Genomic DNA, 26,752 nt, shown 5'->3' with positions numbered 1-26,752 from the left:
AGATGTGGCTCCTATACATAGGCTGCACAACACACATTTGTATATGGCCAGTGAAAGCAGGACAAGCAAGCTGTGAGATAAATAACCCACACTTATCTGCTGCAACATAAAATGACTACATTTGTAAGGGGCTTTCTAGTCATAATATATAATGTACTATGCATGGTTAATCAGGGGACATACAGGAGAAATAAGGGTTAAATCTGACCTCTGTAAAAGACAGGAAACTCTGCCCTTAACTCTTTTTTAATCTTTAATTTGTTTTGCTTCTAAGAAATTGCCAATCAGCTTGATCAGGAAATAGACAGAAACACAAAATGTTGTTAAAAGAGGGAGGGAGAGAAGGGGGAGACAGACGGAGACTGACACATAGAGCTGTGCTGACATGGCTCACCTACGGGCGCTGCTGCTGCTGCTGCTGCTGCTGCTGTGGAGTTCAGGTAGAACTTGTACTGTATATTTTTATTTTGCAAATTGTAAATGTATTCAAATGGTATAATAACAATGTAATGTAGTAATCACAGGACATGACAGAACCACAAGTCGTGTTATTATAGTTGCCCAAACGTTACTATATAAATAAATAACATGGAATTAATATAGTAATGGATGTAGAAGCTGCACTTATGGGGGCAAAGGCTAGCAGACATGCCTGTAACATCTTGTATACACACATAATAACACAATAAGATGTTTTTTTAACATGTGTGACTTAGAGATGGAATAGGTTTTTCTGCTCTTATTTCATTTGAGTTGAGTAGTGCATTAAAACACCAATTGTGGAAAGGAGGTGATTTCAATATGCTGATCTTTTACAACCCACCACATTAACACTTCTTCATTATGGGGTGCCGTGGGTAAAGCTGCTCATGCTGAAAATAACAGCAACATTTTGTCACATTTAGCCTCAAACCATGTTTAAAAAAGTGGTGTGAATTTTTGAAAGTCACTTTTTAGCACATTTAACACATGCTAACTTTATGAAATAGTTACATCTAAATATTAAATGTTACACCTAAATGTTAAATGTTAAATATAAATACTAAATCTAAATGTTAAATCTAAATCTAACATTTAACATTTTAATTTAGATTTTTTAGATTTAGATATAGATTTAGTATTTAGTTTTAACATTTAACAATTAGGTGTAATATTTAATATTTAGATTTAACTATTTAATACATTTCAAACTTAACAAATATTTTGTTAAATGTGCTAAAAAGTGACTTTCAAAAATTCCATACCAAAAATAATAAAAAATACCACTTTTTTTAAACATGGTCAAGTCAAGTCAAGAGATCTTTATTGTCCCCGGAGGGCAATTTGCGGTGCAGCCTGCAGCAAAAAAAAAAAAAACACAATAGTGTAATGGTTTGAGGCTAAATGTGACAAAATGTTGCAGTTATTTTCAGCATGAGCAGCTTTACAAACGGCATCCCATATTATGGTCTGTAAGTAAAACTTGCATTTGTAAAGTAAGTGCAGTGGCCAAATAAATGTGGTGTAGTATAAAGAACAATATATATTTTTTAAATGATCTACAAACAAACACACACACATGAGAAGGAGTCGTTATTATGTTGGTTATTACTAGTTATTATCTTCCTGCTTTCCTGTTTCTCTTCACTCTGACAATGTTGGCAAATGAATCACATTATAGGCGGCCTACTGTTATTCAAGTTTACTGTTTGTGATGTTATGTTCTGATGTGAAAATATGACCCTTCATTATTTGGCATTTTGACTGTTCTGCACATGAAAAACAACAAACTGCACATTTAGCCTATACATTTTCACACACACATTCTAAATGTCTGTAACATTCACATGCTGAAACATGTGAAAGTCAAAATGTTTTGGAAGTTGTTTTAAGGACTCTATAATGAACTGGATTAAAGAACTTGTGAGAATGCACGAGTCCAGGTGATGTCCCTTCTAGTTTCTTTGTTGATTAAGAATATTGAGGGTGTGAGTGTGATAGATGATTATGTGTGTATATGAAATGTGTGTGGAAGACCTTTACTGGACTATAGTGTAGGCTACTGATCTGTACTGGTCTATATACTGGTCTACTGTATAACAGACCGTTGCTAAGTAAAACAGACTGTTGCTACTAGGGGTGCCGCTCTGATCAGAGTAGCACAGAGCAGCCCCAGAGCGATCTATGGCTCTGAGCAGCCCTTGTTCGGTCTTTTCCCCGCACCTTGTTGCGCAACAGTAAGCTGTAGATAGAGCATTAGTACCATAAGCACATTATAGAGGTGTTGTCTCAGTCTGCAGCCCCATCTCTGCTCCAATTGAAATGCTGCTTCAAGTGGATGTTTCTGATTTTCTCCTTAGGACTCCAGGCTGCAGTAAACAACCAGGCAACAGGTAAACAGAGAGCAAGAAGAGAGATAAAGGTGCCTCTGATTGAGGCAACAGTGTGTCATCCAGGGCCTGTGGGCCTGTATTCACACAACATTTGGTCTCCTTACTGATATTATACTGTATGCTCTGGGCTGAGGTGTGAAAAGCTCCACCATCCCCTCTTACAATGAATATGGGCCCTGGTTCCAGCTGGATGCTGACAACAAAACTTAAAGCAGAAGTAATAAAAAAAGATATTTTTGTGTTAATATAAGTCTTAAATAGTTATATCTTCCGACAGCAATCACTTACATAGAGTGTTTGGACCGAAACACGGGTCTGTCAGTCACTCTGCTCTGCTCTGAGCCCAGGAGAAAACTTTTCTCGTATCCTACAAGTTTTTATCCAATGAGGAGAGAGAACGGCATAAAGGGGCAGTCCTCTCTGTGTGTGCAGCCAAGGGATGCGCCTGAATGTGGTGACGTAGGGACGAGGACCAATAGATCCATGACGAGGGCGGGGGCTGCTAACTCCATCGGCTGACAAGACGTTATGGTGCGTTCAAGGCAACCCGTAACTCGTGTTTTTCCGACCTGTGAAGTCGTACCAGTTCGATCTGGTACGAGTTCACGGGTCAGAAGTTACGAGTGGCCGTTACAGTGACTTTCACAGGTAAAACAGGTCAGAAAAACACGAGTGGGTTGCCTTGAACGCTACAAAGTCGTAAGTCGTGACTTGAAGCTGTAATTTACGGTTTCAAAAGCCTGCCTCGAACGCAGCATTAGCCAAAACGACCGGATCGCTTACTTCTGCTTTAAACCATGCTCCACAATTATTTTCCCAAACAATGATCTAAAACCACTGTCTCTCTCTTTAAAGGGATAGTTCACCCAAAATTCAAATTTCACTCATTATCTACTCACCCTCATGTCGACTAAGGGCTGGGAGAAGTTTCAGAGTCCCTTCTTCAGAGTGCCTTCTTGGAGTTACAGCGGGGCTCGGCGCAGCACTGCATGTCCATATGGACGGTTGCGAATGGGCCTCACTTTTCTTCGTCCAAAAAGACACACCAAAAAACATCCAAATAGGCCTACCTCCATAGTGCTCGTCTGTAATGTCCCTCTTGTATTGAAGCCCCAACATGAGAAATTGTTCCGTAAAAAATGAAATAAGTCTATATTTCAAGCTTGTTTGTAGCGAAAGCTCCCAGTGTCTCAGTTCACAGAGCAACACTGGGAGCTTCCGCTACAAACAAGCTTGAAATATAGACTTATTTCATTTTTTCGGAACAATTTCTCATGTTGGGGCTTCAATACAACAGGGACATTACAGGCAAGCACTCTGGAGGTATTTGGATGTTTTTTGGTGTGTCTTTTTGGACGAAAAAAAGTGAGGCCCATTCGCAACCGTCCGTATGGACATGCAGTGCTGCGCCGAGCCCCGCTGTAACTCCAAGAAGGCACGGAGGACTCTGAAACTTCTCCCAGCCCTTAGTCGACATGAGGGTGAGTAGAAAATTAAATTTGAATTTTGGGTGAAGTATCCCTTTAAAATGATACTTCTGGCTTTTAGAAGTAGGATTGTGTGAGGTAATTATCTACAGTGGGTGTCTTACCTGTGGACACAGAACAGCCAAGTGGCTAATGCATGTTCTGCTGCCATCCCCATCACAGCAGCTCATTTCTCAGCTGCTGCCTTTCCAAACCAGGAAAACACTGGCTATTAATCAGAACCTCACACAACTCCACATCTAATGAATGCAGACTTCATGAATGGAGATATGTTAAATGTGGATGGCCTCTCTCCTTATTTCCTCTCTCCTCACAACTACTCCTGCATCTCTCCTCCTGTCTGTTCTGGCACAAATAATCATATGAAGAAATCTGGTTAAAATGGGGTGCTGAGATCTGTATTTGATTGTTTGCATGTTGTATCCCATAATTTATGGAGGTTATTTTCTATCATAAATCAAGAGCATATTATGTTGATTTGAGAGCATTACTTTTTGATTTGACGTTCAGAAAACTCTGCTCTCATATTCAAATTTACTCTGCTCGCGCTCAAACTATGTGCTCGATGTTTAAACCTGTGCTCTCGGATTCAAAGTTGCCCTGCTCGTGCTCAAACTTTGCTTTCGCATTCAAGTTTGCCCTGCTCGTGCTCAAACTGTGTGCTCGCACTTGGTCACAGCTGCCTGCGCAGAGTGTTTCCTCTTGCGCGGAGGAAAGTCCTGCTCTCGGATCTCTGCTCTGCTCACGGAGTTTCTGTCAACTGTCAACCAATAGAAGACCGGCTACTGTTGACCAATCAGATCATCCCTACTTCTATGCTTCTTTGTGGGTGCGTTCACTGTAATTCAAGGAGCGTCACATACGGGCGGGCACTCTTTCTACCGGGTTTATCTATTTCCGCCCCACAGGCTGTTAAATGTGGCGGCTCCCTTTATGTTTTGACAACTTTTGGAATAAAATATCAGTTAATTAATACACGAGCACCCGTGCTTTTCATTACAATAGGTAGCTATATAAACATAAACTAGCAGTAGTAGCGGATGGGTGCCTTATGTATGTTTTTTTTTTTTTAATCCACGTTCATCGGTATATATGTTTTATAGTCTAAATGCCAAGAGTAACTTGTAAGTGCTGTGATGGTACAGTGGTTAAGGCAGATGACAGTACCTCTTTTTGTTGATCATGGGACCGCTGGTTCGAATCCCGGCCCTGCCGGCACCCTCATGTTATGCTATTTGATTTTTATGATTTTTTTTTTTCATTGAAACGCTTAACAAGAGATGGTGGGTATGCCAAATATGCCATGATGATAATAGTAATAATCAGTGCTTTCCCAAGAAGAAAGAGACTGAGTGAGCGGGGAGACAGTCACCATGGCCGACCGAAGTACTCAAGTAAGTTTATTGTTTCATGTTGCCAGATACCTACTATATTGTACCTCTTTCATCTTTTTACAGTCTATGCTTCCATATCGTTTCAATATAGGCTACAATTTGTAGTGTCAGGGAAGCTAATGCTAAGCCTAATGTGGCCATGCATAAATCAGCCTCGCTTTCAAAACACACACTTGCGTTGCACTGATCCAAAGTAGTGCGCCCCCTGGCTTTGACCCCCGGGTGTCACGCACCAAAATTATTATCATCATGGCATATTTTTTTAATTTTCATTTCATCATGTTTTTAATCACGCATGGTAACCCACCATCTCTTGTTAAGCGTTTCAATGAAAAAAAAAAAATCATAAAAATCAAATTGCATAACATGTGGGTGCCTGCAGGGCCGGGATTCGAACCAGCGGTCCCATGATCATCAAAGAGAGCTACTGTCATCTGCCTTAACCACTGTACCATCACAGCACTTACAAGTTACTCTTGGCATTTAGACTATAAAACATATATACCGATGAACGTGGATAAAAAAAAAAAAACATACATAAGGCACCCATCCGCTACTACTGCTAGTTTATGTTTATATAGCTACCTATTGTAATGAAAAGCACGGGCGCTCGTGTATTAATTAACTGATATTTTATTCCAAAAGTTGTCAAAACATAAAGGGAGCCGCCACATTTAACAGCCTGTGGGGCGGAAATAGATAAACCCGGTAGAAAGAGTGCCCGCCCGTATGTGACGCTCCTTGAATTACAGTGAACGCACCCACAAAGAAGCATAGAAGTAGGGATGATCTGATTGGTCAACAGTAGCCGGTCTTCTATTGGTTGACAGTTGACAGAAACTCCGTGAGCAGAGCAGAGATCCGAGAGCAGGACTTTCCTCCGCGCAAGAGGAAACACTCTGCGCAGGCAGCTGTGACCAAGTGCGAGCACACAGTTTGAGCACGAGCAGGGCAAACTTGAATGCGAAAGCAAAGTTTGAGCACGAGCAGGGCAACTTTGAATCCGAGAGCACAGGTTTAAACATCGAGCACATAGTTTGAGCGCGAGCAGAGTAAATTTGAATATGAGAGCAGAGTTTTCTGAACGTCAAATCAAAAAGTAATGCTCTCAAATCAACATAATATGCTCTTGATTTATGATAGAAAATAACCTCCATAATAATCATCCCTGTCCTGCTCCCCTCAGACATTCAGTGTAAATCTACAGTCAAGACTGACATTGTGCTGTTGGTGGATGATTCTGGAAGCATCGGCATGGAGCTTTTTCGTGACATCCGTGACTTTCTTTCGGCCGTCACTGGAAGCTTTGACATCGGCCCGGACAAATTCCAGTTTGGTAATATTTTTTTATATTCCAGACGTTTGTTTGGATTATGTCTTGTTGTTGTGTTTCTACTTTAGTTCCGTTTTTTTCTTCAATGCTATTTCACTGTTTTTAATTTATGTTATAATAATATGTTTCTAATGCTTGTACGTAAGTCTCAAGCAAGCACTTTGTGTTGTCTTGTAGTTGAAATGACAGACAAAAACACATGCTCTGCCTTACCTGTAGGTCTGACGATGTACAGTAATGACCCAAAAACCATTTGGGAGCTGAATACCCACAGAACCCAGCAATCCCTGCAGAAAGCCATAGCCAACCTGAAACACAGCGGCGGAGGCACCGAAACAGGTGATAAACCATCATGTTGTCCAAACCAGATTCACACCAGAGAGGGGCTGTGGCAGTACTTTGGTTGAGTACAATAATTGTTGAACAAAGAGTGAACAGGACACAACAAGAAACTTTATTTAAATTTTCAATGTTTTTGAGTTCCTTCAGAAAAGAGACTTCAGATCAAGTTGTTGAAAGTTTTTAACTTAGTATGTCACCATAAAAAGCAGCAGCAGCAGCACAGCACTTAAAATGACGTGTTAATAAATGACAGTGTTGATTTTGTGACAGTAACAGTGTTATAGTATAATAATAATAATAATAATAATAATAATAAACACCTTAGGTTACAGGTTGTATAGATTGGCGTACAGATCCATACTAGGTACATTGGTACAAGGAAAAAATGGAGTGAATGAGGAGAAATTGAAAATATTTCATAAATAGGCCTTAACATGATTAGCACATTAATGATTTGGTTATTATACCTAACAGTTATAATCATGAGAAACATACAGGGACCAGGAGGCTGAAGCTAATATGTACTTTCACAACAACTGGGGCTACAAGTAGCCTTAACTCTGGACATTGTTTTTTTTGGGGGGGGGTGACATGCAGGATACGGCCGCCTGCAGTGAGGACTATAGCCTCAACACATGGGGCCGGTGCTCTACCAACTGAGCTAAAAAAAATTGCCCCGTAAAGACAAGACATAGTTTAAAGCTACAAAGGTGTTACTGTTTCAATTTATATAATAACTACAATAAAATGATCATTTTGATTATTCTTTTTGTTTGTGCCCATGCTCATTTTCACGATTTTACCTTCTGATTTGCACTTTCTGACAAAATCCGTCTATTACTGTCATACAGGAAAGGCTCTGGACCACATCTACCAGAGGAGCTTTCAGCCTCATGTGGGAATGCGTACAGAGTCCCGTAAAATTGTTGTCCTGATCACAGACGGAGAGTCTCAGGACGATGTTACATCCCCGTCAAGGAATCTAAAAGACAATGGCATTGAGATCTACACTGTCGGTGAGTGAGTGGTAATGTGCAAAAAATCTTGCACCAGCAGGTGAACGCACATTTGAACCAGCATATAACATCAGGAATTATGAAAAGATCATAATGATGTAGGCTATGCAGACTTCATGTTGTTGCTGATTTTCTTAGTAAAATAAATAAATAATTACAGCTACATGCTCATCAAGTCCATGTTAAAATTTAATTTAAAGGTGCAATATGTAAGAATGTGGCCAAAAACGGTTACTGCAGTCAAATTCAAAACACAGGGATCTCATTTTTTCTCCCAGTCGTAGCGGCAGCTCAGTGGACCAGACTGGAGGCTGAAATGCCACTGACGCCGCTGTGACTAGGAGAGAGGGCTAGGTCTTAAACATGATTTGCAGTCTGCAAAAAATGATTTTTTAATGCGAATACTCTGGCTGTACAATTGTTGTTGGTGAGTTCATCATGTTATATGAACATTATTCCTGAGTATAGCGACTATCCTGCCCTCTTGTAGTCACTCTGCATGGGAGTGGGAGACTGTTTTTGACGCGCTCAATAAACACTGTCCAATGCGCTGGTCCAGGTTGGGTGAGGTTCCCGTTTAATAAACAAAAAGGTTACAACAAAATATGACTGAATTAATGCAAAAGAAACTAATTAAGTGCTGTGGCTGGAAAACAAAGGAGTGAGCGTGGCGAGCGGTAAAAGCCGCGTGACCCTCCACCCCATGCGTCCCCTGACTTCCTGCCCCGTGCTAATAAAGGAAACTCTATACTGCCACCCGTGGAGACCTGACGTAAACCCCAAAGACAGACAAATAAACGTATGTGGCTCCTATACTGAGTCTCTGTGACATATTAGGAGGATTTTACGGCCAGTTGCTTTAGATTTCTTGCATACTGTACCTTTAACTCCACTTTTACTTTTGAGAAACAAGGTGAATTAAAAGCCAGGTAGGTTATTAGCCTACAGTGTGATAGGAGGACATATGCTCATTAGCACTTGAAACAGAAACAGTCATGACCAACCTACTATTGTTAGAGCAGCAGGCTCCACATCACAGAAAGAAACCTCCTCCAGGTAGAAGATCTCTTGCAGGAGACTGGTCGACTGACCTGTTCAGGTGCAGGTGATCTCTACAGGGGAGTTTATGGCTACTGAGACCTGTCATCGGGAGATCAGGGATCGGGCAGGTGTTTCACAACCCTGTTTTAATTATAATTCCTCAAACGCTGATGCTCAGCAAACTGTGATTAAAATAGCATTTCATGAGTTCGCTGGGTTTCTTCATGTAGGCTAATCGGTGCAACTGATTGCACACATATGTAGCCTATGTACGTGCGTCCGGACCCTGCATCCACCAATGATTACACTTTTATCAATCACAAAACCTCACTCTAATAATGTTCAGATAATTCAGGGGTTCCCAAAGTGTGGTACGCGTACCCCTAGGGGTACGGCGTCCAGAGCGTTTGGACCTGAGTGAGTAACAGAGTTACACAGAACTAGACGCACGTAGGGTGAATTTAGCCGTAAGAGTTTAAAACGGCGATATTAACGGCAACACTCCTCTCTCATCTCCTCTCTTTTTCTCTGCTGCCTGCGTGTGTGTGTGTTGTGAGGAGGAGGGAGGGGGGAGCCCCGCCCGTCAGACGAGAGGAGGTGTATTGTAATGAATGTAATGAAACAATAGCAAGACATTAGACACTGAAATTGCACAAGTCTGAGTTAGCTTTTCATTTAATTAAAAAAACAAACAAACATCTGTTATAAGTCCTTTTCATTATAATAAAATAAAATAATGGAAAAAAATAAGCTGCTGATTTATTGAATATGATGTCATATTGAATTTATTTTCCTGGGTATTGGTATTGAGTTTGAAATTTTAGTATTGTGACAATCCTACAACTCTGTAAAGACACATTTGGCCACAACAAACACCAAAACAGCCAGAAACAACTAAAATGCAGGAGAATATGTGTAAAATGTCTTTGTACAAATTGAAGAGAGAAATTGATATGATTTTCATTTCGTAATCAGTTGTGTTACATTCTATATGACCACTTTTGGAGAATCATCAACACGTATGAGGGAGGGGGTACTTGTGGTATGGCAAAAAGGCTCTGGGGGTATGCAAGACAAAAAAGTTTGGGAACCACTGAGATAATTGATGGTGCTGCCCTCTCCCTGTTGAATGTAGTAATGTCAGTAAAGTTCCTCTTCTTGGCCGTCCCATGTCTCTCTGCCGTAAAGTGGGCAGGACGAGGCCTCTAAAGCAGGAATCTATCGGGGCGTGCCATTTAAATTTTCAGCCAGATTTATCAACACCACGCCAGTTTTACACCAAAATCGGCAACGTACACACCTTTTGTAAACCATAGGTGACACCTGGGGCATGCTGACCTACACCATATCCTATGCAAGTTTGATAAATGAGGGCCATTGTGAGGAAAACATATTTGAATGACTTTGCAAACCTTTTATTGTTTCAAGTCTCATAGTCATCTCACTTTTTTTTTCTTTCAGGTGTGGGAGATGTGTCCATTTCAGAGCTGTTGTTAATTGCATCTGAACCCAAAGAATCTCACATGCACGTGACTGATTCCATTTCAACGATCACAGATGACCTCACCATGAAGCTCTGTTCCAGTAAGTAAGTAGGCAAACATACAGCAGAAACATTCAAAACAGGGAGTGGAACAAACAACCCTAACCCTATGAAACAGAGTGCGTCTGGTGTTCACTTATAGCCTGCCACCTAATTTACCTAGTTTCCAGTGACTCCCGGTCAACCATGTAGAGTATAGCTACCTCCTGTTCTTTCATAGATTCATAGATGTGTACTTAAGAGAGGTATGTTTGCTTTGTAATCCAATTTACCTGTTATGTGCCAATATCCAGAAAATAGACCTATTTCTCAACTTATTCTTATTCAAAATCATACAATGAAGTAACATAATAAACCCCTGTGTGGGGAAAGCTTGCCTTTCAAGCAGGGTGCAACTTGCTGGTGGGAATGGAGGGGATTCAGGCTCTTACACCTGCCAGAAATTGATTCCAGCTCCTCATGTTGCACAAAAGGGGGTTTCTGCCTCAAAATTACTTTATGTTCTTCACCAAACATGGTCTTTTGTCTTGGTGTTTAGCCAATGAGTGGCAATTTGTCATTGGCTATACAGCACAGAGCAGCCCCAGAGCGATCTATGGCTCTGAGCAGCCCTTGTTCGGTCTTTTCCCCGCACCTTGTTGCGCAACAGTAAGCTGTAGATAGAGCATTAGTACCATAAGCACATTATAGAGGTGTTGTCTCAGTCTGCAGCCCCATCTCTGCTCCAATTGAAATGCTGCTTCAAGTGGATGTTTCTGATTTTCTCCTTAGGACTCCAGGCTGCAGTAAACAACCAGGCAACAGGTAAACAGAGAGCAAGAAGAGAGATAAAGGTGCCTCTGATTGAGGCAACAGTGTGTCATCCAGGGCCTGGGCCTGTATTCACACAGCATTTGATCTCCTTACTGATATTCTCAGTATATGCTCTGGGCTGAGGTGTGAAAAGCTCCACCATCCCCTCTTACAATGAATATGGGCCCTGGTTCCAGCTGGATGCTGACAACAAAACTTGAACCATGCTCCTCCATATTTCCTTTACCCTAACATCCTTTACAATGATCTAAACCACTGTCTCTCTCTTTAAAGTGACATTTCTGCCTTTTAGAAGTAGGATTGTGTGAGGTGATTATCTATGTCTTACCTGTGGACATAGAAACTGTGTGATGAGGTGATAAGTGGCTAATGCATCTTCTGCTGCCATCCCCATCACAGCAGCTCATTTCTCAGTTTGTGTGTTGATGCCCATGCTGCCTTTCCAAACAGAACCTCACACAACCCCACATGAATGCAGGCTTCATGAATGCAAATATGTTTGAAAAGTTACAACAAATGTGGATGGCCTCTCTCCTCACAACTACTCCTGCATCTCTCCTCCTGTCTGTTGTGGCACAAATAATCATATGAAGAAATCTGGTTAAAATGGGGTGCTGAGATCTGTATTTGATTGTTTGCATGTTGTATCCCATAAGCATCCCTGTCCTGCTCCCCTCAGACATTCAGTGTAAATCTACAGTCAAGACTGACATTGTGCTGTTGGTGGATGATTCTGGAAGCATCAGCATGGAGCTTTTTCGTGACATCCTTAACTTTCTTTCGGCCATCACTGGAAGCTTTGACATCGGCCCGGACAAATTCCAGTTTGGTAATATTTTTATTGTCTCGTACTACTACTGCCTCTTTGTACGACACATTGTGAAAGTGTATAGGGCCTACACACTGGCCTTCAGAAATTACTATTAGTGAAAGTGCAAAATCATGGATGTAATCAGAGCAGGAAAAAAAGGCCTCTCTGATTTTATTAACACTGTTATAAAGAAATCAAATGTACACAACTATATGTTTCTCCTCTGATGCATTTAGTCTCTGTGTTTGTGTCAGTTTGTCTGTGTTGTTACTCTTTCCTCCAGTTCACTCCCCTCTCTCCAGATGTTTGTTTGGATTATGTCTTGTTGTTGTGTTTCTCCTTTTGTTCCTTTTTTTCTTAAATGTTATTTTACTGTTTTTATTTTTGTCTGTCATAATATGTGTCTACTACTTGTAAGTCTCAAGCAAGCACTTTGTGTTGTCTTGTAGTTGAAATGACAGACAAAAACATATGCTCTGCCTTACCTGTAGGTCTGACGATGTACAGTAATGACCCAAATACCATTTGGGAGCTGAATACCCACAGAACCCAGCAATCCCTGCAGAAAGCCATAGCCAACCTGAAACACAGCGGCGGAGGCACCGAAACAGGTGATAAACCATCATGTTGTCACGTTGTCCAAACCAGATTCACACCAGAGAGGGGCTGTGGCAGTACTTTGGTTGAGTACAATAATTGCTGAACAAAGAGTGAACAGGACACAACAAGAAACTTTATTTAAATTTCCAATGTTTTTGAGTTCCTTCAGAAAAGAGACTTCAGATCAAATTGTTAAAACATTTTTTATTTTAGTCTGTCACCATAAAAACTATGAAAAGCGGCAGCGGCAGCACAGCACTTAAAATGACATGTTGATAAGTGACATGACAGTGTTGATTTTGTGACAGTAACAGTCAGTGTAATATTATAATAACAATGAACACAGCTGATTGTGACAGGTTGTGTTGACTGGCGTAAAATCTGGGTACATTGGTACAAGGAAACAATGAGTGAATGGGGAGAAATTAAAAATACTTTATAGGCCTTAGTATGATTAGCACATTCATTATTTTGGTTATTATACCTAAACAGTTATTATCATGAGGAACATCCACGGACCAGGAGGCTGAAGCTAAAATGTACTTTCATAACAACTGGGGCTACAAGAACTCCATCAGATGCCAAAACTGAGCAACTCAGCAGCATTTTAAAAAGTGACAAGACATAGTTTAAAGCTACAAAGGTGTATTTACTGTTAAATTTTTTTATTACAACTAAAATAAAATGATCATTTTGACTGTTCTTTTTGTTTGTGCCCAACTGCCCATGCTTATTTTCAAGATTTTACCTTCTGATTTGCACTTTCTGACAAAGTCCGTCTATTACTGTCATACAGGAAGGGCTCTGGACCACATCTACCAGAAGAGCTTTCAGCCTCATGTGGGAATGCGTACAGAGTCCCGTAAAATTGTTGTCCTGATCACAGACGGAGAGTCTCAGGACAATGTTACATCCCCATCACGGAATCTAAAAGACAATGGCATTGAGATCTACACTGTCGGTGAGTGAGTGGTAATGTGCAAATTTCCCTGCTTCACCTTGGTCAGGGGGTCAGTTCCAGAGAGGTTAAGAGTGGATAAACGAACGTCTCCAAAGGACTGATGTTTCAATCATGATGTGGCCACAGGAAGCAGCATCTTAACATTGACAAATTACTGATTTGTTGATTCAGTCAGTTCTTTTGTGTAATGAAAATCAAGTGAGGAAGGACACAGGTCTTGGGATATTGGTATAAAAAGTGGACTCAACTAGACTAAGTGTTCTGAAGGAATCTGAATCAGTAGGATCCTCTGAGGAAATTAGTTTGTTACAATGGCCTTCATTTAGCTATCAAACATGCATACACTGAAAAAATGGGTGTACGCCAAATCTCCCGCATGGATTGGCATTTATCAATCTGAACGTGAGCATACAGTAGGGTATGCAAAAATCTCGCACCAGCAGGTGAACGCACATTTGAACCAGCGTATCAGGACAGAGGATGTGTCGTTTAATTATTAAAAAAACATAATGATGTAGTGATGCAGACTTCATGTTGTTGCTGTTTTTCTTAGTGACATAAATAAATAATTACAGCCACATGCTCATCAAGTCCATGTTAAAAATGTAACTCCACGTTTACTTTTGAGAAACTAAGTGAATTAAAAGCCAGATGTAGACAGACAGATAGGCTATCGATATACAGTAGGAGTAAACGGTGGTATTATCCACCTTGTTAGGGACTTCCTCTCTGACCGCCCTCAACAGGTCCTGGTTAATAATACTCGGTCCGACATCACTGTGCTTAACACTGGCGCCCCGCAGGGGACCATTTTATCCCCATTACTTTTTTCCATATACACAAACGAATTCCAATTAGATCTGGAAAAGTTTCGTTTGTTCAAGTATGCAGATGATATGGCCCTGGTTGCCTTAGAAGGGGGACATAGTCGGAGAGGAAGTATATAGAGCACATGTGTCATCTCTCCAGAAGTGGTGTGATGAAAGTTCCTTAGAGATCTTTCATGAAAAGGACCCTGTGCAGCCCCTTATAATTAGGGGACAAATTGTAGAGGTAGTAGACAAGTTCAAATATCTAGGTACATATATTGATTGTAACCTAAATTTCAGTGAAAACACAGACCATATTTTTAAAACCTGTAACCAACGTCTCCATCTACTGCGCAAGCTCAACTCCTTTAGAGTGAGTAAGCACATTATGGAAACAGTTTATAAGAACCTGATAGAGGGCATTCTAACCTTCAACATGGAAATGTGGTATGGTAATCTAAATATTAAAGGAAGAAGCAAGCTGCAGAGAATAGTAAACCTTGCCTCAAAAATCATAGGGACAAGACAGAAACAATTAAGTTGTATGTACGAGGAAGTGCTTAGGAAAAAAGCTGTCAAAATAGCAAATGATCCCTCTCACCCACTCAACAGGGAGTTTGAACTTCTTCTAGACGTTACAAAGTACCAAGGGCAAATCGTAATATTTTTAAAAATTCCTTTATTCCTAATGCAATTGGGGCACTGAACACCATGCCCCGTTGATGCGTTGATGTGTTGTAATGTAACTGCCATTGCTGTCCTGCTTTTTTGCCTTGAAGATGTCTGTGTGTAAGTGTTGTTGTTGTTGTTGTTATTGTCCTGCCTGTTGTTTTTTATGAGACCAAAAACAAATTTCCAAATTTGGACAAATAAACTAACTAACTAACTAACTAACTAACTATAGTGTGATAGGACGGATGCTCATTAAACAGAAACAGTCATGACCAACCTACTATTGTTAGAGCAGCAGGCTCCACATCACAGAAAGAAACCTCCTCCAGGTAGAAGATCTCTTGCAGGAGACTGGTCCACTGACCTGTTCAGGTGCAGGTGATCTCTACAGGGGAGTTTATGGCTACTGAGACCTGTCATCGGGAGATCAGGGATCGGGCAGGTGTTTCACAACCCTCCATCAGCTGAACCATGTTATCAGTGCTGACGGTTATAAAGTCACATTCACAGCAGTAATTATAATTTCTCAAACACTGATGCTCAGCAAACTGTGATTAACCCTTTGATGCACGACATGGGTCTAAATAGACCCGAGTGAGTTTTTTTGTGCTATATCTTTGCGAAAAATTTATTTCATCATATAGAATTCCAGGTATTCCTCAATTAACTTGTTTTTGATCATAATACATCCTTATTTTATTTTTTACTTTTTCACTTTTTTAATAAAAACACATTTTGTATCACTACCCCTCTAATGCGCAACATGGGTCTAAAATGACCCACATTCATTTCCAATGTGATTTCATGCTGAGTGATAGTTTCTTTGCTGTAACTTTTGAAATCTATCTATTTTATGATTGAATGTTCCAAGTATTATTTAATATCTTGTTTTTTATTAGTGGGGTCATTATTTCCATTTTTCATTTCTTACTTGTGAACAAAAATGAACAAAAATGTCTCAGTGTGGACCAGTTGAAAAAACAAGTATAGCAAGAATACTTTAATTTTAGCATTCCCTCACTATCTATACCAACAACAGACCATTGTTTCCTTGATTACAATAATGACTAGTCATTACCTGTCCTTTTCCCCCATTAATAGCTCTGTTGACATATTCTCCTGTGGTCAACAGCTAGCCATAGTTTATTCTATCTGAGTAGGCTATTTCAATGTTATATCTTTGAAATCACTGCACAGTATTTATCATTTTCTTCAGTAAATATTCTTTTTTAAGCACATATAATCATATTTACTTGTTTTACAATTATTCCAATTTACCTAAAGAAACATTTGATGACTCATTAAAGATAACTGTGCATAATTGATAAGGTTTTAGTTACCTTGAATAAGTAGCTACATTACTTGTCATAAAGGGAAATACCTTAATATTAGCAAGTTAGCTAACTGTTAACATGATGACATGTTCTAGCTGGTGACAACAATATAATAATATTCTATTGTAGACACCAGCTAGAACATGTCAACAGCTACCTAGCTAGCTAGCTGGTGACATGTTCTACTGTAGTTAACTAATACAGTAGAATGTAGAAATGTCAACAGCTAGCTAGCTAACTGGTCCACGCTCTGAGACTTTTTGTCTATTTGTTCATAAAATAAGAAAGTAAAAATGGGAATAACACCTTGTACTAATTAAAAACAAGATATTCAAATTATACTTGGAGGATTCAATCATAAAATATATTGATTTTAAAGGATACCACAAAGAAACACTCACCCAGCATGAATTCACATGGAAAATGAATGCGGGTCATTTTAGACCCATGTTGCGCATTAGAGGGGGTGTGCATATGTTGTGCATCAAAGGGTTAAAATAGCATTTCATGAGATCTCCTTGGCTGGGTTTCCTTAATTGGTGCAACTGATGTACACATATACATGCGTCTGAACCATACAGTCTATAGTCTGAACCGTCCATCCACCAATGATTACACTTTTATCAGTCACAAAACCTCACTATTAATGTTCAGATAATTGATGGTGCTGCCCTCTCCCTGTTGAATGTAGTAATGTCAGTAAAGTCCTTCTTCTTGGCCGTCCCATGTCTCTCTGTCGTAAAGTGGGCAGGACGAGGCCTCTAAAGTAGGAATATTTTGGGGCGTGCCATTTAAATTAGGGTCATTTTCAGCCAGATTTATCAACATCACACCAGTTTTACACCAAAATCGTCAACGTACACACCTTTTGTAAACCATACGTGACACCTGGGGCATGCTGATCTACACCAGATCCTATGCAAGTTTGATAAATGAGGGCCATTGTGAGGAAAACACATTTGAATGACTTTGCAAACCTTTTATTGTTTCAAGTCTCATAGTCTATTTGAGATCTCACATTTTTTTTCTTTCAGGTGTGGGAGGTTATGTGCCCATTTCAGAGCTGTGGTTAATTGCATCTGAACCCAAAGAATCTCACATGTACTATGTGCCTGATTCCTTTTCAACGATCACAGATGACCTCACCATGGAGCTCTGTTCCAGCAGTAAAAGTAGGCAAACATACAGCCCTGCACAGAAAACATTCAGAACAGGGAGTGGAGCAAACACTTTATAAAACAGTGTGCGTCTGGCGTTCACTTAGCCTGCCACCTAATTTACCTAGATTTCCAGTGACTCCTGGTCAACCGTGTACTTTCACAGATTGTAGAGCGTACCGTAGCTACCTCCTGTTCTTTCATAGATGCGTAATTGAGACAGGTATGTTTGCTTTGTAATCCAATTTACCTGTTATGTGCCAATATCCATTTCTCAACATATTCTTATTCAAAATCATACAATGAAGTAACATAATAAACCCCTGTGTGAGGAAAGCTATAGCCTTTCAAGCAGGGTGCAACTTACTGGTGGGAATGGAGGGGATTCAGGCTCTTACACCTGCCAAAAATTGATTCCAGCTCCTCATGTTGCATGAAAGGGGGTTTCTGCCTCAAAATTACTTTATGTTCTTCACCAAACAGATAATTCAGATACACTTAGGTCTTTTGTCTTGGTGTTGAGCCAATGAGTGGCAATTTGTCATTGGCTATACACCAACAACAAGACAAAAGACCGAGGTGTATCTGAATTATCTGTTTGACTCCCTGATGAAGGCTTGATGCAGAAAGCGTCATAGTCATTTTAAACATGTCATTGTGACAGATTAGATTAGATTAGATGATGTCAGATTAATTAAAGGCATTTTTATTTACTCAAGAGAGTGCCTTGGAGTTTTTCTTTGTTTTTCCAAATATTTGTTCACAACTACTTGTGTCAGGGCATGAATGAGCTGTTTCTCTGTCTGCAGAGTCTGTCCGGCTGGTGAATGGGACCAGTCTGTGTTCAGGCAGACTGGAGGTCAAGTTTAACCAGTCTGACCAGCGCTGGTCCTCAGTGTGTGAAGCTGATTTTGACCAGCAGGATGCAGAGGTGGTCTGTAGGGAGCTTGGCTGTTTAGCTCCTTCAGTCCTCCAGGGGGGGCTCTATGCAGAAGCACAGGCTCCAATGTGGACCGGTGAGTTGCAGTGTGAGGGCAATGAGTCAGCTCTCCTGGACTGTAGAAGCTCAGACTCAGCTAGAAGCAGCTGCTCACCTGCCAAAGCCGCTGGACTCACCTGCTCAGGTAGAAGTGGAGCTGCAGCTTTGATTTGTGTCCTTTTACCCTGAGCAGAGTCATTATCACTTGATGTTTTTGCTGATGAGTCTCCTCTTTGTGTTCAGAGCCTGTCAGGTTGGTGGGAGGAGCCAGTCGCTGTGAAGGTACACTGCAGGTGAAACGGAAAGTGTGGAGACCAGTGCAAAGTGATGACTGGACCCTGAAGGATGCAGCTAGAGCCTGTAGAGAGCTGGACTGTGGCTCTGCTGTTCAAATAAGACAGGGAAAGTCCTCAGAGGGCCTTGTATGGGTGATCAGGTCTGACTGTGTTCAGTCTGAATCTAGCCTGAGGGAGTGTTCATCCTTGGAATTATCTCACTCTCGCTCTCGCTCTCGCTCTGACTCCCTGAACATCACCTGCTCAGGTAAGCTTATTAGAGACAATAATTTCAGTGTCTTTCTTCCTCTGTCACAGGGACTGTGGCAGAAATGTACAGTGACACGTTCTCACTTCATAACTTGATCTCCTTATTTGGTAGAAGATGTTGAGACAGCATCATAAGGTAGAGAGTGTGCGAAACCTAAAGTTCCTAGGAGTCACAAATGTCCACAGCACATATAAAAACTCAAATAATGAGTTTGGTAACTGGGGATTAGCTGATTTGCAGTCATGAATGATCAAACAATGTTCTTACGATCACATCAAATAACTTTTATGATGTGTTTACCTACCAGTAGTAGTAGTAGTATTGCACTGGTCATACACTGTAGTATTATTAGAATTAGGCTCATGGGGCGGTGTTTAGCTCAGTTGGTAGAGCACCCGCCCCATGTGTTGAGGCTATAGTCCTCACTGCAGGTGGCGCCGAGGGGCCCTATTCTGTGTGCCATCTCCCCCCTCTCTGCCTCCAATTTCCTGTCTCTCTCTGAACTATGCTGTCATTAAAGGATGAAAAAGCCCCAAAAATGTATTTAAAAAAAAGACTTAGACTCATTTTGTAATGATTCTGTGATGTTACCAACAAGTGTCTTTTATAGAAGAAGAACTTTATTTGTCCCCATAGGGAAATTGGTTTTTGACATAACCATGGACGTTTGGCACCAACTTAAACACAACATAGTGAGACACAGCAAAAACACACACAGGCACAGCACCATAGAGCCACCTCCTCACGCTCGCGCCTTGAATTAGGTGCAGAGTGGGGAAAGGGAGGAGCACTACTGCTGGAGTAGTGCACAAAAAAGAGAAGGAAAAAAAGGTGCATCAGCTGTTCAGTAGCTTGATGGCTTGTGGGAAATATGGATATGGATAGTTTTCTTGTAAATGAGGGGGCGGGCGGTGTCATCGCCCAGACGGCAGCAGTTTGAATGAGGAAGCAATGGGGGTGCTTCTGGTCAACAATGATGTTGTCTTCAGGGCTCTGCCCTTGTAGGGGAGAGTGGGGTAATGTGAGACACCCCCTGTATCTAGAAAACAGAACACATTTTTAGTCATGTGACCATTATGTTTTCAAGCCTCTTCCATTTCCCCATGGTCATGGAGGAGAGGACCTCATGATGCTATGGAAAGCATGTTTTTTTCACAAAAATATGATTTTTGCATGTAAAAGTAAATTTTCTTGGTGTCAACTTAATCAACTGTTGTGCCAAAGCAAATTGATTCAGGTAGAAAAACTTATATGATACATGATGATGAACTACCAACACATAAAACCATGTGATGATGCTGAAAATTAGCCTGAATTTCTAAGAGAGGTGTTTTTTCTAAAATGGGGGTGTTGGGGTAAAGTGAGACAAATGCTGCGGGGTAAAGTGAGACTATGGATGCATTATAATAAATCCAAGAGTGAGACACTGTGAGCACACCATACACACTGGAATCTCGTCCCCCAAGCCAGAAATCTTGCGTGATCAATGATCTGTAGCCACACTGCTTTGTTATGCTATGTGCTCTCAGTCAGCTCGCTTATTTATTGGTTAATTAACTCAATTTTAGTCACATTCCACTTTGTCGGCTCCCCCCACACACAAGAGGACTTTTGATCAAAATGGTCACATTGTCGGGGTCTACAATCTGACCCCCAGACTATCTAACTGGTTCTATCTGTCATTTGAATGTTAATTAAAACATTTTGTGTTGTATTTGATTTTGGTTTTGAGTCACTTTGTGTTGAGAAAACAAAAGTGCTTAATTGACCAATCCCCGTGATTCTGTTACTAGTCCGACATTAGTTCTGGGAAGTGTGGTTGTCAAGCTGCTGTCAGGACTCTAACTGTTACAACATGTGTTGTTATGGTAGTTTCAGAGTGGAAAAAGTAAGTGGATCAGTTTACCCCACTGATTTTTCTAGTTTGTCTCAGTTTACCCCTGAGCTGGGGTAAAGTGAGACACGAGACCACTTTTTTTAAAACAATCATATTTTCACTGTCCTTCGTCCTAAATACATTCTGAGAATTTCCATTGCTAGGCAACATCCTGAATTAATGGGAAATGTGTAAATTTTACTGATAAATCATTTTAGCTCGCTTAGAGGGGAGCAAATGTAAAAAGTGTCTCACTTTACCCCACTCTCCCCTAGATGCACTCCAGGCTGGGAAGTGCAGTCCCTATCAGCTTTGATGCAATTGTGACTGTCTTTCTCAGAATTTTCTTTTTTGTCTCTGTGGCGTTTCCAAACCAGCAGATGATACAGAATGTTAAACACTTTAAATAAAAGCACTAAACATTTCCAACATTTGATTGTGAACGTTAAAAGACAGCAGATGGGCAGCGAGTCTTGTGCAGCGCCCGGCGCAGCAATAATTTCAGGAGCCAGCCTACAAAAACACTTTGCTTTCATTTCACTTTCCCTCCAGTAATTACTTTTGTATATTTGTCCAATATAAACTCACAGAAAGCTAGCTGTCATGCCAGGTGAGCAGAGCATGACCCACCCTACGCTGCCTCTGATTCACCACCTGTTGTTCTTACCCACTTCCAACCAGGCTCTCCCCTGAGAGGCAATGAGCACTACTCAATCAAAGTCACACCTGGACATATCAAGGCCTCACTGAATCGTCAAAATGTGATACAGCACACATGTAGAGACTTATCGTATTTGTTGAGTTTATTGTCGTATCTCATGACCTGTTTTTACACAAATTGCTTGGTTGCAATTTATGTTACAGAACTATGATGTTATGACCAGTTTTTAGCCTTTATGCAGACGTTCAAGAGTTACCTGGATATACAGCATATACCTCAGTATCACGCAGACTAATAGGCTACTACTCATGTTATGACACCTGGACTGTGAGTTGCATTGATGACAGAGAAGGAAGTAATTTCTGGACACATACTGATGACTTCAACATTTGGCAGCCTGGACAAAAAGGGTCACAAATATGTCTGTCTCTGTCTGCAGAGTCTGTCCGGCTGGTGAATGGGACCAGTCTGTGTTCAGGCAGACTGGAGGTCAAGTTTAACCAGTCTGACCAGCGCTGGTCCTCAGTGTGTGAAGCTGATTTTGACCAGCAGGATGCAGAGGTGGTCTGTAGGGAGCTTGGCTGTTTAGCTCCTTCAGTCCTCCAGGGGGGGCTCTATGCAGGGGCACAGGCTCCAATGTGGACCGGTGAGTTCCAGTGTGAGGGCAATGAGCCAGCTCTCCTGGACTGTAGAAGCTCAGACTCAGCTAGAAGCAGCTGCTCACCTGTCAACGCTGCTGGACTCACCTGCTCAGGTAGAAGTGGAGCTGCAGCTTTGATTTGTGTCCTTTTACCCTGAGCAGAGTCATTATCACTTGATGTTTTTTGCTGATGAGTCTCCTCTTTGTGTTCAGAGCCTGTCAGGTTGGTGGGAGGAGCCAGTCGCTGTGAAGGTACACTGCAGGTGAAACAGAAAGTGTGGAGACCAGTGCAAAGTGATGACTGGACCCTGAAGGATGCAGCTAGAGCCTGTAGAGAGCTGGACTGTGGCTCTGCTCTTGTAATAAGTCAAAGGAATTCCTCAAAGGGGTCTGTGTGGAAGATCAGGCCTGACTGTGTTCAGTCTGGATTTACCCTGAGGGAGTGTTCATCATTGAGTTCCTCTGATCACACCCTGGAAATCATCTGTTCAGGTAAGCCTGAACATCAGTGGCACCATGTGTGACAATGATCTTTACAGTGTCACAAGGACTGTGGTTGAAACCTTTCCAAAAAACTCTAACATGATCAATTTGCATCTACTATGCCCTTATTATTCATTGTATTAGTTCTTCTTCTTTTTTAACTTGATAACTATTATTTATCATATTTATATTAAAATTTACACATTTATCCCCATCTGAGTCAAAATTGTCCAGAACTGAAGTACCAGAGACTGCCACACAAAGCCTGGCTATAATGCTGGTGGACCTGAGAGCAGACCACAAGACCACTTGGTTGGTTGGGACAGAGCCTTTGCCATTGTTTCCCCAACCCTCTGGAAGTCCTTCCTTCCAAAAATCCACGACTAGGACTCTCTGCACTCATTTGAAAATCAGCTCTAACCCCATCTTTTAAAGAAATCATACAAGTCCTGTGTTTGTGTTTGTTTTTTCATGTTTCATTTTTAATTTTAGGAAATGCTTAATGTAAAGCATATCTGTGTGCCTTAGAAAAGCGCAATAAAAATCTCATGTATTATTATTATTATTAATATCCAACCAATCATCTTTCTGTTTACAGACTTGCTGGTTCAGCCAATCATCTCTGTGTCCTCGTCCGAGCATGGGGTTCATGCCCATCAGCTGAGGGATTCACGTGTGTTCATGGGCTCCAACTTCAGCATCAGTTGCTCCATCGAGCCACAGTATCCAGGAGGCTTCTTCCAGCTCAACTTCTCCTCCTCTGACACAACATACGACTATAACCAGCCAGCTGTCAATCACTCTGCCAACTTCCTGATTCCTGATGCAGATCACACCCACCAAGGAAACTACAGTTGTGTGTATCACATTGAGATGTTTTCCCACAACTTTTCCTCTGAGAGCTGTCAGCTTTTCATCACTGTCTCAGGTAAGCTGAAGCACAGAGTCAAGTTCAAGTTCATGGATGAGTTACCTGACGGTAAACTGTGTTTTATCAGATCCAACTGGTCCTATCATCCGACTGGTCGTCCTGCCACTTAGTCTGCTGTTGATGACTGCTGTCATCTATTTCATCAATAAGGTACCGTGCACATCTTTGTTGACCAACATGAAGCTTGTTTACTGAAGTGAAGACTGAGGCGATGCACCAGCTCACATCTGTGTGTCACCCTGTGTTTCCAGGCCACCAGGGGGCAGAAGCCAGGCCCCACAGGAAACCATGGTAGCCATTAGCATAAATACCATGTTTTCACAGCTGACAGAGGACCATGTGGAGAAGGAGACACCCAGGCAGCAGAGTAACACCTCCAAGGAGTTTGCATCAGATGCAGATTGATCAGCTACCACTCATGTGTCTATCAGCTCAGTCAAGTTATCTGACATATTTACTCAAATGTTTCCTACTGATAAAAGTTAAAGCAGAAGTAAGCGATCCGGTGGTTTTGGCTAACTTCTTGTCAGCCGATGGAGTTAGCAGTCCCCGCCCTCGTCCCTACGTCACCACATTCACGCGCATCCCTTGGCTGCACACACAGAGAGGACCGCCCCTTTATGCTGTTCTCTCTCCTCATTGGATAAAGGTTGTAGGATACAAGGAAAGTTTTCTCCTCGGCTTACAGCAGAGCAGAGTGACTGACAGACCCGTGTTTCAGACCAAACACTCTATAGAAGTGATTGCTGGAAGATATAACTATTTAAGACTTATATTAACACAAAAATTCCGCTTACTTCTGCTTTAATGCAGCATTTTCAGAACAGTTGTTTGGTGCTTTCTATTCCCCTGAAACTGGTGGGTTTTTTTTTTTTGTTTTTTGGGGGGTATTTTTTGCATTTATTTGATAGGATAGTTGAGAGAGACAGGAAATTGGGAGGCAGTGAAAGGGGGAATGACATGCAGTAAATAGCCGCCAGATGTGGGATTCGAACCGGGGCCGACTGCAGCGAGGACTATGGCCTCTGCATAAGGGGCACCTGCTCAACCGATTGCTCCGCAATTGGTATTGTTGTCATGTAATCTATTTTAGCACTGTAAATCCAATAAATGTTAAACTTTTTATTCAATATAACACCTGTAACCATAACTAAGTTAGACTTGCATGTTTTAAGTTTGAAGAAGTTTGTTATTTTGTATCATGGAAAGAATTAGAGCTTTTAGAAAGCAGAGCCTAAAAATAGCATTTTTAACTGAACAGGTTTTTTTGCTAAGCTTTTTGAGACTTGAGAGGAAGTGCAGCTTTATTTTTTTAAGACATGCTGTATGTAATTGAAGGCCCAGATCTGGATTTGGCAGTGGATAGTGTTTCCACTCAGGTCATTCACACATTTCTTACTGTAGACTTCAATGTTGATCCATAGCATAGAGGTATTGATGCCTAAACCACAGCCACAGCTATCAATATCATAGTGGAGATCTTCAGAGAAAGGATAGGAGAGAAACGGGAGTTAACTGGAGGACTTAAGAGCTAGTGTGAGAATGCACAGTGTGATCAGATGAAGCATAGATGGATGTGGTTCCACAAGGAATAACTTAATAATAAAGCACTGTATATGTACTGTATATAGATGTATAGATTTTTATTACCAGATTTTACTTTTGTTTAAGACTGCTTTGTAAATTATGGTTTAATGAATTGTTTAAATGATATTCAACAGTATCTGTGACTTTTCTGTCCACTCATTGATACAGTACATGTCAATATATTTCTGTGACGTGAGAGTGAACAGTCATGTACAAAACATAGTGCTCCTATGACCCCATTGCAGGATTTATTTGTTCTGAGTATTTTGAAAAATGAATGAGAGCAAAGACAAATATAAATCACATGGTAACTACAGTTAATGACTTTGGCTCACGAGGCCTTGTCTTGGCCAGTGTTGGTGTTTTGTATAAATCTCTCAAACATATTCAACCAGATGATCAACATTTCTTAGAAAACATATTTTTGGATTACGAAACATTGTATTTATCACAAGTAAAATCTGAGAAAATATAAAAGCTCTGCTGCTGACATTGAGATGCAGAGACAATCTAGACATAACTACCAATATGAGCTTCAGTTTTTTCACTTCATCTTCTTGATGCACATCAAACATCAGAAACATCAGTTCTCAGAACAGTTGAGTCTCAAAGTCACCTGTACTGAAACCTGCAAAGTCAGTCAGTCACTTCCACATTATCACCAGAGAATTAAGCTTTTTCACCAGATCTTGTACAAAATGTAAGCGCATGATGAAAGTTGCAGAAAGATGTTTCTGTGCATGTGTGAACTATATCTAAGTGACTGAGAACAGAAACTGTAATGAAATAGGTTGCTTGTGTCTGTGAAGTCAGTGAAGTTCTGTCATTGTGGCTAAATTTTACAAACTGAAAGACACCGTTACATTAAACATCTCTGTCGGACACATTTGGCGGAAATTTGTCGTGTGGTTTACGACACATACAGTATCTTCATAGTAATTTTCTCAATACGTAAAAAATATCAGAGATTATTTACAGACATATAAGGCATTGGAAGGCAGAGCAGCAGACTATGTCAGCTCACTACACGCTCATCAATAACACTGTAATGAGGACAGCTGTAATACTCAGGGAGAACATTCATAATGTGAAACAATGTCAACATTAGGAAGAAATCTGAATCTGATATTTTAAACTGAAAAAAATATTTGAGGTTGTTGCAGCAGAAATTTAAAAACAAAAATGGAATGATTAAAAGCCTCAGTGGGTTTGATGAACAGGCAGCTGCTACTGAATCATATGGTATAACATGACTACAGTGATCACCTGCAGATGAAGCAGCCGTTATGGCACCTCTGAACCACACCCTGGTTTCACATGCGTCTAAATCAGAAAACAATGAAATGAAACTCCAGCCCAAAGCA

The 26,752-nt window shown here is 40.9% G+C and overlaps 2 protein-coding genes across 2 annotated transcripts; both read left to right on the top strand.

The window, feature by feature from the left end:
* The first annotated feature begins 352 nt into the window (after positions 1–352).
* On the top strand, positions 353–22,988 carry LOC146987449 (scavenger receptor cysteine-rich type 1 protein M130-like). Its single transcript, XM_085777897.1, has 12 exons — positions 353–440; positions 2,340–2,372; positions 6,440–6,589; positions 6,806–6,925; positions 7,780–7,948; positions 11,998–12,170; positions 12,644–12,763; positions 13,549–13,713; positions 18,477–18,809; positions 18,908–19,207; positions 22,187–22,501; positions 22,601–22,988. Exons 1-12 carry the CDS (start codon positions 386–388, stop codon positions 22,909–22,911), a joined length of 2,244 nt encoding a protein of 747 aa, XP_085634023.1. The 5' UTR covers positions 353–385; the 3' UTR covers positions 22,912–22,988.
* Positions 22,989–23,506: 518 nt separating this feature from the next.
* Positions 23,507–24,279, top strand: LOC146987448 (uncharacterized). Its single transcript, XM_085776630.1, has 3 exons — positions 23,507–23,798; positions 23,869–23,951; positions 24,053–24,279. The coding sequence occupies exons 1-3, from the start codon at positions 23,552–23,554 to the stop codon at positions 24,101–24,103; spliced, it is 381 nt and encodes a 126-aa protein (XP_085632756.1). The 5' UTR covers positions 23,507–23,551; the 3' UTR covers positions 24,104–24,279.
* Positions 24,280–26,752: the final 2,473 nt, after the last annotated feature.

The sequence above is a fragment of the Trachurus japonicus genome, chromosome 5 (genome assembly GCF_045865225.1).
Source record: "Trachurus japonicus isolate A0001 chromosome 5, Traja_1.0".
Lineage (NCBI taxonomy): Eukaryota > Metazoa > Chordata > Actinopteri > Carangiformes > Carangidae > Trachurus > Trachurus japonicus.
This window is presented reverse-complemented; position numbering and strand designations above follow the sequence as displayed.